General features: G+C 41.0%; 1 protein-coding gene across 1 annotated transcript; it reads right to left on the bottom strand.

The window, feature by feature from the left end:
- Positions 1–3,495: 3,495 nt before the first annotated feature.
- Positions 3,496–11,318, bottom strand: KLHL22 (kelch-like family member 22). The gene is made up of 6 exons (XM_009075685.1): positions 11,042–11,318; positions 10,017–10,182; positions 8,120–8,838; positions 6,780–6,972; positions 5,147–5,380; positions 3,496–4,142 (listed from the first exon to the last, which is right to left on the bottom strand). Exons 1-6 carry the CDS (start codon positions 11,266–11,268, stop codon positions 3,765–3,767), a joined length of 1,917 nt encoding a protein of 638 aa, XP_009073933.1. The 5' UTR covers positions 11,269–11,318; the 3' UTR covers positions 3,496–3,764.
- Positions 11,319–18,558: the final 7,240 nt, after the last annotated feature.

The raw sequence follows: 18,558 nt of genomic DNA, 5'->3' as shown, positions 1-18,558 counted from the left end.
CTTTCCCTGTGGCCAGCTGCTCCTTCTTCCTTTCACCAGAAGCTTCTGACCCCATCAATTGGGCTGAATGCCAAATAATTTGTTCATGTGGCTGACCTCTGAGTAAGAAGTAAATTTCTGTCAAAGGTTTAGAATGAGAATCCTTATTTGTTTCAAATCAAGTACTTCCAATGCAAAATTAACGACCCTAATTTAAACTGTGAGGAAATGGGAAAGGATGTGCTGGATTTGGAGGTAGACAGCTGGAGAAGAAATACAGTAGTGAAAGCATTATGAAACAAAAACTGAAGCAATCACAATCACTTCTGCAAATGTGGAAGCCTGAAATACTTCACAATACAAGTCCAGTAATTACTAATCTGGCAAATATGCCTATACAGCTTTACCTCTGTGTTGGCAGGAAATAGGAGAATAGATCATCAAGATCAAGTTCTTATTCTTCTGGACTTCCTAATGTATCAGCAGTTTAAGTGTTGGTATTTTGATCACTCAGTTCTGGAAGAGCTGTTTGCTTGTTCTCTTACAGACCAGCAACAACTTAAAGCTTTCTCAGTTCATAGTCCATCTGTCCACAATGTCTTGTGTTACTGTCTTAGAGGGCTTACTGTAAAAAAATTAAGCTTTTTACTGCCAGATACAAGATTGACATATTTAGGACACCAGAGAATTTATAAATTAAAAAATATGGAACCAGCTGAAAATCCCTATGAGTACATGTTGTTCTTGAGGGAACAAAAAGCATAAGTGGGTTCTTGAAGGCTCAGTTCCTTAAGCATCACTCTTGATAGGAAAACTGATCAATAATAATTACAGCTCTGTATATCAATCTATAATCTCTCCTGCAATTTGTTTATATAGGTAATTGTAGTAAATTGTCTCCCCAGTTAGAGAAAATTGACAGTTTTAAAGCAAAGCAATTTTATTATTGTTCAGCCTATGCGTTAGCTTGAAAAGGTACATGATGGACTAAAATACGCTACTGCTAAATGATCAGAATGTTTGGAGCTAAGATAAACTCAGTGTTTTTTTACCTAAATGAAATACATAGAATCATAGAATCAACCGGGTTGGAAAAGACCTCCAAGATCATCAGGTCCAACCCTACCATGGTTACCAGACCATGGCACTAAGTGCCACATCCAGTCTCATCCTGAAAACCTCCAGGGATGGTGAATCCACCACCTACCTGGGCAGCACATTCCAATGTCTGATCACTCTCTCTGTAAAAAAACTCTTCCTAATATCCAACCTAAACCTCCCCTGGCAGAGCTTGAGTCTGTGCCCTCTTGTCCTGCTGCTGGTTGACTGGGAGAAGAGACCAACCCCCACCTGACTACAACCTCCTTCCAGGGAGTTGTAGAGGTTGATAAGATCATTCCTGAGCCTCCTCTTCTCCAGGCTAAATGCAAGTAAGATAGTGAACTGTAACTTTCAACTGACACGTTACACTCATATGTAAAACAATTCTGGGGGTGAAAGCCACACAAGTTTTGTTTCTATCAAATAATACCTGTCCTTATGTTTAGTACAGGTAACACAGGGTTACTATACCACTAAGTAAAAACAATGCAGCACTAAGGCAGGTGATCATCTGCTTTAAGGAAAAATAATTTCCTTGTAAATGCATTCTAAGCCTTATATTGATTAGCTTTGCACAGCATCCAACTGCAAAATTTAATGAATAATGCAATCACAAAATTGCTTATGCTGAGAAATGGAACAACAGATGAGCTGACTATCTAAAAATCAGTATTCAAACACAGAAGGAGTAACAGGGCAGAAGCTGGAAAAAAGCCCCATGAGCTTTCTCAAGATGTTTCCTTGGCTTATTAATTACTCATGAATGTCTTATATTCTGCTATGTAATCTAAGGACTAGCCTGTCAGTTTGGCTATTTGTAATAGTAAGGAATACCCTCTAGTGGTACACAGAGGAAGAGGAGCCAGACAAGGAACGATTCTTTTTTTAGTGTGAGAGAGGCTAAATAACATTCTCTATAAATAATGTCAATAACACAGTAGAGTATCACTGCTCTGTCCAGATGTGCTAGTTAGAATGGAAAATGCACTGCACTGAGGTAGGTGTCTGGGGTTAGTTAGCACAGTTGGGTCTTGAATATGACCTGCACCACTAGAAATGAATCAGTTATTTGCCAATTGGCAAAGGTTTAGTGATTGAGGTGAAAACTGACAGTGCTGGAGAATAAAATCCCACAAATTCTCCTCCTACCAAGCAAAAGCTGTTGAGCTTATTTAAAGTGTGCAAATGCTCTTGAATCTTTTTCCAGAAGCCTAGTCTACTAATGTACATTCATCTAGGTCCATTTTGAAATCATCTTTGTTTCCAGAAACAGAATATCCCCAAGTAATGGGATTATCCAGGAATTTACTCCCTTTCTCTGAAGTAGCATGTCAACGTGCAGTACTTGTCATGTTGTGATGACACTTAACTAGTACCGTATCATTCTGATTGTCACTTTGGTTTTGCCCTGCTGCAACTCCATTATTGCTATGAGATTTAAAACCTTTTGAGTGTTTGTCATGATTTTCTGGTGGCACTGATTACTTCCCACCCCTCCAAGAGGAAGGACCTCATCCTATTCAGGTATCACACTGGTTCTGACTTTAAATCAGCTTCTAAACTAATGCTAAGCAAGGTGGTAGTCAGGAACCAACAATTTTAAGGCCTCGTGAAGGAAGGATTTACCATGCCTTATCTTTCTCAGCTGTAGTTCCTGGCATTAGTTCAGCTACTGCAGTCTTGGACTAGTGTAATCTTCAATACTTCTTGTTATCTCATTATTTTTTCTTTTGCTGTGTCAAACCAATTGCTGTTCTCTTTATCCTCTTCTAGAGCATATAATAGAAGAATGAAAAAATTGCTCATCTCCCAAGCTGGTGTAACTTTGCTGATACTAATGTAGTACTATAGGATCTAATTAAGCTTACTAACTCTCAGCCTCCACATCACCGTTAATAAAACTGAGACAGCAGTTTAAAAAGTTCTGACAGGGATTTATTAATTTATGCTTGAGAACAAATGTGCCTGACAGTGGAACGATGAGATTGCCATAGTCTGTACAGAGAGGTTTTTCTAGAAATCTTCTTTCCACTGTGCTGACAGAACTTGCAGTATAGAAGTTCAGGAGTGGGTGTCAGTTCACAGACTCTCACTCAGTTGCAAAGATGGCTGCATGCCCAGATGAGATGAAGGTTCAGACTTTCTTGCTACTGTTCGTGTTTCTCTATGTTCAAACTTGCTGAAAAACCAATCAAGCTGTCTGAGACCTGGCACAGGAGGGAGACACTAGGTGTTACCTTCCTGTGCTAAGCTGGCTTCGAAGTTTTATTACCAAAAAGAAAAGAAAAAAAAATCTTAAAAAGCTGTTTCAAGCTAAAAGCTGGAAGGAAAGAAGCTAGTCAAGCTGAGCCTTCTGTGCCTTTTTTTCTGTCCATGCTGAAGGTTGAGAAAAGCCTTTTTCAAAACCTCTATACTTTAACTGGGGGTAAATGGCAATTCTGTAGTTACTTTAAAAATGCTGTTTTCTGGCAGATGGGCAGATACTGACTGTTAAGTGCATTTTGTGCAGAACACTTGCAGATGGGTAGATATTGACTGTGAATGGCATTTTGTGCAGAACACTGATTTTTCAAACCTTTAAATACTGATTTATGTATATAAGAAAGACATATAAAATCTTTTAAGTATTTTCTCCAAGCCTTCATTTCTTCATCCACTGGCAAAAAAATAAATATTAAAGTTTTCTAATCTTCACTGGAATTGTCAAATTCCTCCCAGTCTGATACGCTCATAACTTCTGATGGAAAGTCAAGATGATGCTTCATTCGGTCTGCATGCCATTCTGAGAGCCATTTCTCTGTTTCCATTAAAATAGCCCTGGGCAAAGTGAGGACACAGGCAGCCATCCCAGAAATATCATCCTCCAGCTGAGGTCCTTCCTCCCAACAGTCTCTCTCTGCATCGTAAATGTGGACATAGTCCATACGGATTCCTCTGTTGTGGGATCTTCCTCCCAAGACATAAATCCTGTTGTCTAAGACTGCAATGCCTGGCTCTCCATGTCCTGCAGGAAGTGGACATACGTTTGTCCACTGATCAGTGCTTGGCTTATAGCAGGCAACCTGTCAACAAACCAGAAAGAAATTAGCCAAAACTGAACTTGTATCCTAGTGATAGAGCCTGGCCATATGGCAAACTGTTTAGGAAGGAATATTACCAGTCTTTTGACAATGTGTTGCTAATGGAGAGAGCATATCACTATGTAGTAGAAGTGCAGCACTCAGCAGAAAATTGTGCATAGTTGCCACATAGCTTTGAATCACAAGTTCTGACCCTGCTGCTGGAGTAACAGCTGTATGTCATCCAAAAAATTCACACAAAAGTGAAGAGATGGGAACATGTACCCAGACATAATGCACCTGAAAAAAAGATGCTGGAACATACAAATATGACAGATCTGCTAAGCTGTCTCTGCACCATATGTTGGAGAGGTTCAGACTTCATTGGGTACCTACTTGGCTAACTGCTTTCTTTTGTAAGCACCTGTTTATCATTCAGATACACTCTTCAGCTAGATTTAATCCTGCCATCTCCATTGGCTGTAGAAGAGCAGTTATTTTGTGTGTCTTCTTTTCAAGTCTCTAGCAGTTCTAGAAGCTGGAATAAGATTCAAGAGAATTCTCTCCCAGACACCACTTATCATCAGGTACTGTACATTTAATTGCATTATGTAATTACCATTCAACATATCCTTAACAGCTCAGTCCTACAGTTACACATTGGTAATTCAAAAGTCCTCAACTTAGAAAAAATGCATGTGAGAAGACAACAGAAAGTCCATTTAGCTAATGTGCTACTTACTGGGTATTTGCATGCCAATGAATGTTATCCATCAAAGGTGTTTTAACATTGGTAAGAATTCAAAGTGCTTTAATGCTTTGTGGGTGAGACAATGTGTTCAAGACAGACAACAAGTTCTGCGAGTGAATGGGGGAGAGCTGGTGCAGGAGCCATAGCTGGGCAGACTGTTTTATCTGCATCCTTAGTAGGAGAAAGACATTACATCAGAGTGCAAACATGCAGAAGAAACACTACCAACACAGACAGAGGTATGACATGCTCCCACCTGGTGAACATCCCTTCTGTAGCCAGAATCATTGTTGCTTCCTCCAATCACGTAGAGCTTTCCCAGCAGTGCAGCCATCCCGTGCCAAGCACGTCTCACTGGGCCATCTGCTAAGACATCCCAGCTGTCAGTCTTTGGGTCATAACACTGGAGTTCCTTCAAATAGTCTTCTCCTCTCCTCCCACAGGTGATATACATCTTCCCATCCAGTGCTGCTCCTGCATGGGCGTACACCTGCATCACCACACGGGAAAGCAAGAGGTTGAGGTTGATTTATTTCCCACAGTTTCAAAGTATGGAATGGGCATTAAGGGAATAACATTCTTCATGAGTTATGCCGAGATCAAAATCTGAAAGCATTTTCTTATAGACAAGTTTTTCTAAGTGATTGTAAGAGAGAATTTCTGAATGAAATACACTAGAATTTCTGAAACTTACAGAACTTCAGTGTTCTCATTCTTTACTGTTCCTTGATTAGAAGATCATTCATCCTGTAACTGTTCTGCCTAGTCTACTTGGAAGCCTTTCTGTTGGAGATTTTTCTTATACAAGCAGTGCTATCAGGAATGCAAGTTATTCTACTTAGTAGCACTCAGCTGAATCTTCAGGCTTTTTATATTTTCAGCACTGACACACATTTATTATCTGTGACCTTGTGCAAGCTGTTTATCCTCTTCTGCTTCAGCATCCCTGTTGTAAAATGCAGTAATATTTATATTTTTAAGATGTCCTGAGATTCTCACTTGAGACAAATTATGAAATCACAAATATTATTTTGTGCTGGTCACTTGGCCCAAAACTTAAAAAAAGTGTAGTAAAAATCAGCATAGTTTCTTGAAAGACTGTTCAGGATTTTAGTTTTCGTCACTAACCAAGATTCATCAAGCAGTTGTCTGTATTTATCTTCCTCCTTTGCAGCACTTTTAACCTGGAAATGGAAAGTCTTGCCTTTTTTAGCAGTATTAGAATTTAGAGCAAACTTTTTCATGCATAACCGCAATTTCCAGGTCACTAAACCATTTCCTGTGCTCCTGGGGTCAGCACTGCTAGTTTGGCAATTGCTGGTCTAGAAGAACAAATGGTACTGATGACGAAACATAGTTATTCACTCACATATCTCAAATGAGTGATGGTCTTATGTTAGCTGGCTGAGATGTGATTCTGGATCATACAAATTCTTGTAGCAGAACTTGTAACCCAATGTCAGTTTTCTGCCCAGGAACTAAAAACGCTATAGAAAGTGATGTTCCTTCTTCTGATTAGGAGTAAAGCATGTTGTCAGGACTGTAAGCAAGAAGCTTGAACTACTGTGACTCAGTTCACCTGCCTAGAAGTAATGGGAACTTCCTGTTCCCAGAGGCTGTGTGTTCAATTTTTATTCACATTCAACTTTGAATGGTTTAACCCATTAACACAATAAAGGTGCAGAGGAAAACAACAACAGGAAAAATAAGCATTTAACATGCAAGTGTAGTTTACATATATTATTGTTTTATTTTCTTGTTACTCATCCCATACACAGAGGCTACTGTTTTCCATCTGAATTATCAGTTACACATGAGAAAAACATCTAAAAAGATTGAATCAGGGACTGGGGAACTGTAGTAGTGTGTGTAGCTAATGCCCTCCTTACCTCCTTCTTCAGAGGTGCCACATATTCCCAAGTGTTGCTTTTAGGGTCATACCTCTCCACTTCCCTCAGGTCTTCATGGTAATCTCGGCCTGCGACCGCATATATATAGTTGTCCACAACACAAACACTGAGGTCAGCATGCTCTTGCTGTAGGGACTGGATCTGGAACCATCTGTTGTGTCGTGGGTCATACCTCATAAAAGAATGGGATCAAAGTTATTCACACAGCCACAGAGTCATTGCTGGAATACCAGACAGCACCAAAGATATGGGTTACTGCACTGTCTTTGGCTGAAATTTAGCTTAGCTGTAAGTGAAGTGAAATTTAGCCTTCTCAGCATTTTATTATTAGCAAAGTTGTTTTATTCTATTTTTAGAAGATGTATTTTAGCTGACATAATCATGCCATAAAAGCCTAGGTTTTCCATTATCTTATATACTGCTGTCAGGTTACGTATCAAAACCTGTTTGCACAAAACCATTCTACAAAGTAAAACAGTCTAAAAATAGCACAAAGACTGAATTTGGATCTTCAAGAGTAAAAGAAGGGCATAAATGTGTCATGGGTTCTTTGATTCTCTTCCCAAAATATCTGCTGCTCAAAGTGAATCTCATGATTTGCTTTCAGATCAAACTATCTATCTCATCTGAAAATTTTAGTTACAGAGAAAACTGGATGTGAAGTGAAACTATGCATGCCATGAAATAAGAGCAACTCAGCTAAAACTAGTCAAAATGACCACAATATAAAGACCAAAAAAATAATTAAAATCTCTGGTTTTTGAAATGTAATGGGCACAAAGGTCTTTAAACCTGATCCTTCTTGCTGCTCTTTTCCTGTCACAAAATAATACAAAAGGACCCTGGAGTGTTGCCATTGTGCCAAAGGATTCTTGAAAATCTATTGGTAATAGCATTTTATTTAAAACCCCATTTTGCGAGCTAAATCCATTTGTATTGCGACCAAAACTACACACAGAGGATGTCCAGAAAATTCTAGTTCCAGAGGATCTAGACAATGTAGGGTTCTAGGTTCATTACTGCTCCTCACACCTTTAATACTTCCCTCCTCCAACGAGGCAGAAAGCAGCACATGTAATACTCTTGAATGAGCAGCTATTTCTACCCTGTCATGCTTGGCTTTGTCCCATAGGCACTGCTGGAAGCTTCCTGTTACTATAAGGCTCATTTATTTATTTCTTATGTCTCCTTTCAGTGAAGCTCCTGCTCAGTTCCTAATCTTTTGGCTAGCAAGTGTACTGACTGCACTACTGGCTTACTGAATCAGAAATGGCAACAGGGTGGCAATATAAATAATAGCAGGATTATCCTTATCTTACCTCCAACACCTTGACTCTGCTCGAAAACCACTTACATTGTTGTCTCCACCAATTAAATATACAAAATTATTGAGAACAGCAATCCCCTGGTTGGACATTCTGGGGGCTAGTGCAGCTGTAAAGTGCCTCCACTCTCCCAACAAAGGGTTCAGATATTTGGCTTGATCACTGAGAACAATGGATGGAGTAGAATGCATCCCTCCAAATCCCACTACACACTGAAACTCTGATCTCAGCTGTGTCTGGGCGCTCTGAAGCATTGGCTGAAGACATTCATTCTTGTGGTACATTAATGCATCTGCAACTGTGTCTTTTAAAGGACATGGACTTAGTTTATCATGAAGCCTTTGCAGGATCTGGGGTTCCATCAAAGGAAAACGAACTGTCTCAAGTAGCTTAAGAGGCTCCATCAGGGAGACCTGATCTGTCTCCAGTTGCTCTGGAGAATAATGATAAAAAAGTGCTCCATCATAAACTTCAAACTCATAGTTAACCTCCAAACGGTTGCTGCTGAGAAGGGAGTAGACTTTCTGCAAGGGTAGCTGTCGGTACACTTGTGTCCTTGAGAAAGCTGTAAAATTTTTCAAAATGTAGGAGTCCAGCTGGTCACTCAAATGTCTCAAGTCATAGTGGTCAGCTAGTCTGTACACATCGAGGATGTTCTCTTCATCTACCCAGGACATGAGGAAATCACAACAGAACTTAATGACTTCTGGAATCTGTAAGAGACAGAGATTTTTCATTTCTTACACCACCTGCCTCACACTTGAGAGACAGCAGACAGAAGCCTGGGATAACTAAGAAAATCATCCACAAGTTGACTGCTCTCCTCACAGTCTGATCACCATGTTCACTTGTGCCCTGTTTACCTTTCTCCAGAGAAACAGAACTCAACATGGCTATGTAGATGAATATAATATAGATCTTCTAGCCACACTATACTGCAAGTCTATTTGGCTTCAGGTGCAGCAGCAATGTGTCTTCCAGGACACATGGGACACTGGGCAGCCAGGCTGCCTGCTCTGTTAGCATGGCACCAAGCTGCAGCTGCCTAGGGGCAGTCAAGAAAACAGAAGGCACAGAGGACATGGTGCAAGTCAGGTTTACAGTCACTCTGTATTTGTTCTTTCAGAGCACTACAGACATACTATATCAAAGATTGTATCTGTAGCAAATATATCACTCAAGAGCACAGGAAGTCATTGGAAAGGAAAATGAGTACTTAGTATTGTTTTTCTGACTACAAGTTGTATCTGGCAGAGGAACTACAGGCAAACAGAGAACTGCTGTCCAAGAGCCCCTCTGCTAACAAAGTGGTGTTAAGTGTATGAAAACAACCAAAGCAAGCACTCACAAAGTTTAAGATTTGGCACCAAAGACTCGTGCAGCAGTTAGCTGCAAGGAAATTTAGAAAAAAACCCTTGTCTTAAAGGCACGTGAACTCTGCACTTAGTGCAGAGACCAGTGGTAGGATTTCCTCTAGTGATGGGGTCAGGAGAGGTTATGTGCCTGTGGACTCAATCAGGGGAAGACCTTGAGCAGCACAACAATTCTGAGCACCAAACCCTGTCCTTTACCACAGGCCAGAGGTATTGTTTCAGGGAAGCTGATAAGCAGATCAGTGGAAGGGAATGCTATATAAAATGGTCCTCTAGATGAAACAGTAAATGTTTATAAGTAATGAAACCACTAGCATAAATGAGATGTGCAAGTACTCATCGTTGTTCCTACCCTTCCTTAGTTCCAGTGGATACAGCATCCCAGAAATCCTTCTTATCAGACCTATGTTCCTATTCACCCTCTAACCCTCCATCTAACCAGATATCCATGTTTTCTGTTTCTTTCACTATTGCTTTTGTTTCTTGGTTCTTTTTTGTCACATCTCCCAGTACCTCACCTGAAGCTGACAGGCTGCAGCTAAGGTTTCCTGTACACTGTTCACACTGAGTTCCAGCTCAGAAGTGTAAATGAAGTTCAAGATTTTACACATTGCATTGTAGGAGATGCCATGAATATGAACTTCTTCTTGTTCCATCTCTCTCAGCCCTCCTGCAAACATTCCTCTGTAAAAAAGACAATGGCACATGCTATGGCAGATTTGCAGTGAATCTATTTTCAGTTTGCTTATCTTATATTGTCCTGGGAACATAAAAATATTCAGAAAGATAAAAACCTAGCTAGACACTTTTATAGGATTACCTCTTCTCTAAGCTAATGATACAAAGAGTAAAGCCCTTTAGGACCTGAGAAACTAACTCTTCATTCTGTAGGAAAACAGCAGGGGCCATCTAAAAGGTACAGTGCACAGCTGAAGGACTTAAACACAGACCCAGTACATATGGACAGGCTCTGGGTGTGGGGGGAAGAGGAAAAACAGAGGAACTTGGGACTAGAGGAAGTTAGGATTGCCTTGGGATTTGTTTGTTTGCTGTATGAAAATAAAGTCAGTTCAAGAAACTGCTAGTCGAACTGACCAGGGAATGCCTGGTTTAATGGACAGTGAGTCACACTATAGGCACATAACAGAGGAGTGACCCACTTCCAGTGACTTTTGGTGTATTATGAAACGATCACCACAATGGGCAAAATCTTACAATGCTAAGAATATGTTAAAAACCACTTAGAGTGCATTTATGCAGAAGACATCTGTTCAGATAGTCTCTCCTCTTTATAAACCTCCAAGTACCACAGGCAGTGAATTTAGTGGAGGTAAGCTCAGTGTGCAGGAACCAGAGCTTTATTTCTGTAGAGAAATAACAGAGAGATGAATAAAGCCACAGTTAGTATTGCAAAACAAATTCAGCTCCATCTTATGGGTCTGATTTTACATCCATAAGCAGAGTGCCAAGACAGAAGATTTGGATGTTCCAGGTTTGAGTAACATTCAGACACATGCTTGTTTACTGCTGTACTGAAGTGTACCTGAAATAGTCACAGGATGCAGCCAGAAGTATGCGATGAGCCTCAATAGGTTTCTCTTCCACTACGAGAACTACATCGAAGAGGATGCTGCTGTCTCGGAGAGACACCAAACCACTGAGCAAGGCCTGGGAGTGCTCTGCACTGCGGTATGTGTTGCTGGTGCGCTGCTGAAGGGAGGGCTCCAGTTGAGCTTTGTGTGGCTGAGTCAGCTCCTGATCCTCCGCCATCCCAGGCACAAATGCTCAGCCACCAGCTGTAGCAGAATGAAATCTGTGAGACAACAGAATCAGCAAAGGTTTGTGCCTTTTGCTTTCCACATGGTGCTCTGACCCCCGCCTGTCACAGAAAACAAATCACAGCAACTCTGCAGTCAGTGACAGTTCAACCCTGAAGAAATTCCAAGTTATGATACTGGAAATAGATGGACACCAGCACACCAAAGTGGCAGAACATGGTTTTTCAGACAAGTATTCTGACTCTTGGAGTTTTCAGTCCAAGTCAGAGTACATACCACATGGGGATAATCTTTTTCTTAGCAAGAGTTTCACTTCCCAACCCATGACCAGACCTCCTTGTTTCTTTTGCATTTCTGCATCATTCATTGCTGGAGAATGGCTAACAGATCAAGACTTCACTTCTATGGAGGTGCTGTGTCAGCAGGGAGACACCCACCATCCCAAACAGGAGCAGTAAAGGCGGGAAACAGCAACCAATCACAGACAAGGACACGGCGACCTTGATGCAACATTAGGATGAGCAAAACAAGCTGTGGCTAAAAACAGACGCAGAAGGGACCACTCCTGGGAGGAGCAGGCCAACATTGTTGTAGGCTGTTAACCAATTAGAATCTGACAAACAGGCATACATTATGGAAAAGTGTAGAAAAGAACCCTGGCAAAAAATAAAGTTTGAAGGCTTTTGCAGAACCTCATATTGAGTGTTTTGTGTCTTCCCTGCTTGTGAGCTATCCGCAATTTATAACAAAAAACCAGACTGAATTTCCGCCAAATTCCAAATTGCTTAATATCCTCAGATAAATTTGCTGCAATATAAACTGTACCTTCTATCCTTCTCTTACCATAGAATCTGAGAGCTCTCGCCTCTCCCTGTCTTTGTTCTGTTTTCTGTAGCTGAGCACATTTCCAACTCTCATTCTGTAAAATAATGTATGAAACTGCAGGCTTTGAAATGAGTTTCTTTATTGTGACAACTTCAAGCTAGCATACACAACTGCTTTCCACTTCCCTGTGATTCCCTGCAGAGAGAAGGTATTTCCTCCAGCCTAGGCACTGCAGAGGGCTATCCTGTACCTTTTCCTAGGGATGCCATTGACATGGTGGGAAGGTCCCCTATGGCACATGGGGAAACACCTGTAAAAAGCTAGTTGGAAGTGACTGTGTTTTGTGTCTGTGGTTAAGCACTCAAAATCTCAGGAGTCCTCTTCTAGCATCCTGTAATTTACCCTTTTCATTGTCTTTGAAGAATGTCAGAAGTTGTAGCAGTTAGAGCACATAGACTCTATCCAGTTGTCAGAGCACATTAAAAAAACACCCCACATTAGCAAAAGGAAATAACTGAGCTGATGTGGCTGCTTAACACATTTCTAATAGCCTCTCCTCCAGCAGCCTGGGAAATAGCTTAGTGGCACAAGGGATAGTCGCAGCGGGTTATCAGCAGTCAGGGAAGCAAAAGCAGAACAAACCCAGCAAATCCAAACAGTGAAGAAATGGAACCATTGTTTAATTGTGCCAGCCATAGAATGCAGCACTGGAAATCTCTCAGAGTACTGCAGGTATTCAGTGTGTGGGCAGTGAGGAAGGAGCTATCCAGATGACACCATGAAATATAAACTGTTTATTGTTCTGCCTGAGGGTAGTTAGCCTACACTGTCCAAAACAAAATGAAGCTAGCTAGATAGTACTGCATGGTGAACAGGATGGAAAAAAACCCTGAAAAAGTGTATAAATGTTTGTCTGCTCTTTGCCAGCAAAACCAAGACATCAGCTTGGCAAAGCAGCTCTGACAAGAAAACCTTCTGAGGAGCACTTGGGTCGATTATACAGGAGAAACTATCTATCATCAGCTGAAAAGATGAGTAATGGATTATTTTTCATGACAGGTTGATGCTTTTCCTAGAAATAAAATGAAAGCAGACAAAACATTACTGTATCATTTGATTTGCTCCTGGGGAATAAGAGTGATGGATTGAAGCAAGGGAGATAATAGAGTAAGAAAGGAAAGTGAAACAGTGATACAAGATGTTGATCAGAAATTTCCCATTTTACCAGAAGGGAATAAATGCAGCAAAACCAAAGCAGGGTAAGATATGGTCCAAATGAGGAACTGATTCAGATTAACTCTATTAATGTGGTTTAATGTGGTTAATAGTCCAAAACAAGTTACATATTTTCCTCTTCTTAGAGAGCTATATCTAAAGAAGTCTCTATGAGAGTACTATCTTCATATCCAAAAAGCAGAAGTAAGAAATTGACTATTTTCTGAATTCAAAGGCTTTTCATGAGTAGGGGAAAGAGCATCACCATTGATACAATCGTACAGTGTCATGTAGTGTAGTCGGTGTAACAGAGGCTAAGGAGAGATAAATGAGAGATAGTAAAACGATACAGGACACTGAATCCATGCAACAAGTAGTAGCAACAAAATGTATTCTAGAAGCAGTTTCCAGAGAGAGAGGGAAATACATGCAGGGTACAGTGGGAATCCTATATAATCATTCTAAGCCTTTATTTATCTACTTTTAATTGACATGACTGTGGACAGTTAATATTCAGAATACATTCTGTATCCAAATAATCTTAAAGAGTAACAGAAAGGGGATGAAGCTTTCAGGAAGTAAAGCTGCAGAAGGGATCTGATCTTACAAATATGGTAACTGGAACCAGCAAGAGCAAATGGAATTATAAAAGAGAGTAAATAAATTAAGAAAAAAGAGAAGAAGATAAACAATTCAGGGATTCTGAAGCCTGTATGAGCATTAGTACCTGCACAGCTTTCAGTGACAAGTGGGGCTGCCTTGTAAATATGTAGTTTATCTCACTGCTAGTTCTACTAGACATGGACTTGAATTATGCCACAGCTGTTTACCAATAGCTGAACAAACCAGCCCTTCTGGCCGAGCTGTGGTAAGCCCTGTGTGGGCAAACACAGATGCTAGGGCTTCAGGGCTTACAAGTAAGTATGTATGTCTATTGTCATAGTTTTCACCAGTGGTAAGACTGCTCTAGACAAATTCTCATGGCAATCATTCTGAGGAACTGCTCCCAACCTATCAAATTAAAGGTGAACATTTGTGGGGTTTATGTCTGATTGACATAGGTAGGTAAGTCTTCCTTGAGCCAAAAGCCAAGGAAAGCCTCTGAACTCCTACCTAGGCAGTCTTAGGAGCTGGTAGAAAGGAGCTGTAAGACCAAGAAGGGTAGAGGACCATCAGCTAGCTGTGGGGGGATGTCCAGCAAGATTCATTCAGCTAAGTGTGCTCAGCTGTGTAATAGCTGCACAAGGAGCAGCTTGGGTTGGGTGAGCAGGGAGTTACAAAGAGCAGCTGTTGAAGCAGGGTTAGTGGGGTTGTGTTGTGGGTTTCTTTGAAAGAAAGGTGGGAGGGTTTGGGCATTTGAGTTTTCTGGATTCAATGCAGTGTGCTTGGTGAGCTGATAGTGGTGTGTATTTCTCTGAGTATTGTTCCAAATACTGATCACAAGATTGCTGGGGAAGGATATCACTGTTAGCACAGCACCTTTTTTCTCAAACTGTGTAGTCTAACTGTGACCTGTGTGCTTTGGGCATTTGTTACTGTCTAAAAATCTGGTAGTCCAAGCAGTAGAAATGTTCTGGTTTATGTGTGGTTACCAGCTGGGTGAGGCAAATAACTGTGAAGGTATCTGGGAACTGCTATGCCTTGTAAGTGTCCATCAGTCTTAAAAATTACAAGGAAGTTTATTGAATAACCTCTACATATTTTGACCCAAAATTAATTTAACCCTATCTTCGCCAACTTGTTTTTTGCTTAATCTTTATTGAAAAACCCCAAACCTAATACCTGAATCTAGTGCAAGCAGCACAGTTCAGAACAGAGACAGAATAGGTTTGATCCCTCTATCCTCAGCCTCTCTACTGTCAGCTTCTTGCTTGTACGATGTTCTTGAGGCCTCCCTGCTCTCTTACTGCTGTTACTGCAAAACTAGCTCAGTGACTGAACCAAATTCCTAGAAATCTGAGTAACATGTTTTTTCTCCCCCTCTCCTCTTGTGCAAGTTTCTCAGTACTGGTCAGCTGTTAACAGTGGGATTCAGTGGCTGAGTACTGCAGGACTAACCCTAAGGTGGAAAAGATGAGGAATTCTTTGAGTTCACTGTGCTGCTTTAAACAGCAGCAAAGATAAAATGTATTATCTCATGTGCTGTGAAATGTTGTTTTCATAAACAGGGGAAGGCAAGTCCTTGTTCCAGCCACTTTGAAACTGCACAGAAAATCAGACTAGACATTTTCTTCGCTGGCTGCACAAGGTATATGAGCCTACAGTTATGTTTTTTGCATGTCTTTTAGAGGATGTTAGTTAAGGTAGTGATTAATTTTAAGGGATTACAATTGAGTATCCAGTACATAAAGAGGAAGGAGGCATATGAGGTCAGTAATTGTATATGCACTTCTATAGGCAAGTGTAGGAAGACATTCAGTTTGGTCACTTTGAATCAAGGACTTATAAAAACGTAACATACAAAAAAATCCCCCATAAGTAGCAAAACCCTCAGGGGTACCTAGAAACATAAGACTGCTCTTTTTCAGTAGACTGAAATGTTCTATATTCTGTGCCTGGATTCCATTTAGGAACCAAGGGAAGTCAGCCATGCCTTGAAATGGAGGGAACATGAAGGAAATGTAGTACTTCTTTCTGTTTCCTCTATTATATACACAGTTCACTGTATTACCAGTGGTCTCTGGGTAATAAGCTATGGACACAGTGGAAGCTACAGTGTCTCAGTGACTTGCTGATAGCTCTGGGTGATTGTCTTATACTCAGATTGCATTTCCACAACATGCTTCTGCAGTCTACTGGCCTGAAAAACAGTAGAAGTGTTATTCAACTGAAAGAACTCCTTAACTGCCCATGAAAAGAGCTGTAGTTAATTTTTTTTAACAAAATCCCTTCTCTGATCAACAACAGAAAACTTGCTTTCACAACAAAGGTATGTGGCTTATAACTGAGAAAGTTGGCACTGGGACAGAAGGAATTTAGGGACTGGATTGTAGCTTGATCATTCAAATGGCAAAATGGTGAGAAACTGGTATGCTGGCTGCTCCTGTGCACACTGAAAATCCTCATCCTTTTAGGAATGGAGTAGTTCAACTATAAGGGAAGGGAAAAGTTAAAGGCATGGCAAAATAGACGTGGTAGAGGAGAATGCAGAGTCTGTCCTACCTGAATTTTTAAGTGCAGAGCAATTGTTACACCACTGTGTTTCTGTGCTGCCATTATAGCTAATTCAGCTTTTGTTTTCTGGTGAGACATGCTGTGCACTGAGCCTGTGCGTTAAACTTGGTATAGATTAATTTACAGTGCTGAAGTTGGTTATTGTTGTTGTGTGGTATGATACACACCTAGCCACGTATTTACCCTTTCTACACCAGCATCCAGGTCACACAGCAATGCTCCTCATGTGTGGTGCATGTGTGGGTTTGGGGGTGTTTTTTTGCACAGTTGTGCTGACAGCCTTGATTCTCTACTGTAGAGAAATGGCTGGATGCAGGAAGGATTATCCAAGTTAGTTTCTATGGAAACTCAAGACATTTTTGTATTCAAGAGCTTGTGGCTGTCAGTTACATCTCTACAAAGAGGTGTTTTACGCAGATAGTGATATTTTCTTGTGCATCAGCTGTGCTCAAAATAAACTCGAGCTTGCTGGTGTCGGGTATCCAAAGCTGTTTAGCTCACTGCCATATGGACAGGTGGCTCAGGCTTGGTGGGGGTCCCATGCTTTCTTAGAATTGTGGAATAATTTAGACTAGAAAGAAGCTTGGGCGGTCTGTAGTCCAATCTCTGCTTGAAGCAGGGAAACCTTAAAAATCAGGTCAGGATGCTGAGCCCCTTGTGTAGTCAAGTGCAAAATCTTCATCCTTGTCAATAATCAGGAAACTGATTATTTAACCATCAGATTCTTTTTTTAATTCTGTTTGAATTTCTTTTCCTGCAATTTGTGACAGTTGCCTCTCATCCTTGGCACGGTGCACTGCAAAGGAGAGTCTGGCTCTATGCTTTCCTGTACCCATTAGGTAGCTTAAAAAAGAAGCAACTGGCTCTGCCCTTATCCTTTTCCAACCGGATTGGAAAAGACCTCAAAGATCATCAAGTCCAACCCTAATCAAGTCCAACTCTGTTTTCTTTCAACCAAGTTTTCTTTCCTGTACTGAACGAACCCAAGTCCCCCTGCCTTGCATGTGCTTATCTCCTCTTGCACATACTCCTGTCCTATGTGATTCCTCCACTGGACTCCCAGGTTTTTCTTTTAGTACAGAGCTCAAAGCTGGGCATAGTATTCAAATTTTCTGGGCTTACAAGTGCTAAACAGAGTGGCTAAAAGTAATTTCACATAACCTACTGTCTGTGCTCTTGCTAACACAGCCCAATATGAAGCTGGGCCCTACTGGAGGAATCATATTCAACTTGCTGCTCAGCAGGACCCCCAGGCTCTCTTCTTCCAAAGCTGACCTCTAGCCAGGCTTGTCTCCAGCCTGCTCCAATAAATGGAGTTATTCTGACTCAGGTGCATGGCTTTGCTTTTGCTATTGAAATTTATGTAGTTTCTCTTGGTCTACTCTTAAAGCTTGCCAGTGCCCCTCAGTTGCAACTCTGTCCACTTTCTTGCAGGTCATATTCATCACAGCTCCTTCCTAATACAGAACAACCAGTGTGGTGTGCTGGTTGTGATCCAAATACATTAGGCTCTTAGAAGTCTTAGTGCACTGGAGGAAATTTAAAATCTTTGCCCTGAGGCTTCCCACACCTCCATCTCCCTCTAAGGAGTAACAAGGATTAGGATCTAAGCCAGGCTTCAGCTGAAATCCTGACAAGACAAGATAGAAGAGTAGAGCAAAATGCTACTTATGGTGACTCTCAGTGGTTGCAAATGCAAACAGGCAGAACATGGCCATGTACCACAATTTTGAGAGGACAGAGGGCACACAAACAAATAGATCAGTTAGGCAGGGAGTGTGCAGAAAGGGGAGGCAGTGGGGTGCCTGCCAAAATAGTTAAGAAAACAAATGTGATGCCACAATGTAAAATGAAAAGCAAAACTATTGTTCATTCTAATTGAAGCGCAAATACTGGGCTAATTCACCAAGTATGTGATAATTTGTAATGGGCACTTGTGAGACTGTTTGCTACATAGAAGACAATTGAGTATACCATTATTGTAGACAAGACTTAAGCCAGTTTGATGCTTTTTGAAGAAAAAGGGAAGAGGGGTGAAGGAAAGACAGTAGCTTTGCGCAGCAGAGCT

Source organism: Acanthisitta chloris, unplaced genomic scaffold (genome assembly GCF_000695815.1).
Source record: "Acanthisitta chloris isolate BGI_N310 unplaced genomic scaffold, ASM69581v1 scaffold8075, whole genome shotgun sequence".
NCBI classification, from domain to species: Eukaryota; Metazoa; Chordata; class Aves; order Passeriformes; family Acanthisittidae; genus Acanthisitta; species Acanthisitta chloris.
The sequence above is the reverse complement of the archived record's forward strand: the minus strand, read 5'-3'. Positions and strand labels throughout refer to the sequence as shown.

Excerpts from the sequence above, each read along its gene's own strand:
- KLHL22 (XM_009075685.1), bottom strand. The coding sequence starts at position 11,268 with ATGGCGGAGGATCAGGAGCTGACTCAGCCACACAAAGCTCAACTGGAG. Across the intron at positions 10,183-11,041 it reads GCATCCTGTGACTATTTCAG|AGGAATGTTTGCAGGAGGGC; the intron begins GTACACTTCAGT and ends TCTTTTTTACAG. Across the intron at positions 6,973-8,119 it reads GCAGAGTCAAGGTGTTGGAG|GTATGACCCACGACACAACA; the intron begins GTAAGATAAGGA and ends TTCTTTTATGAG.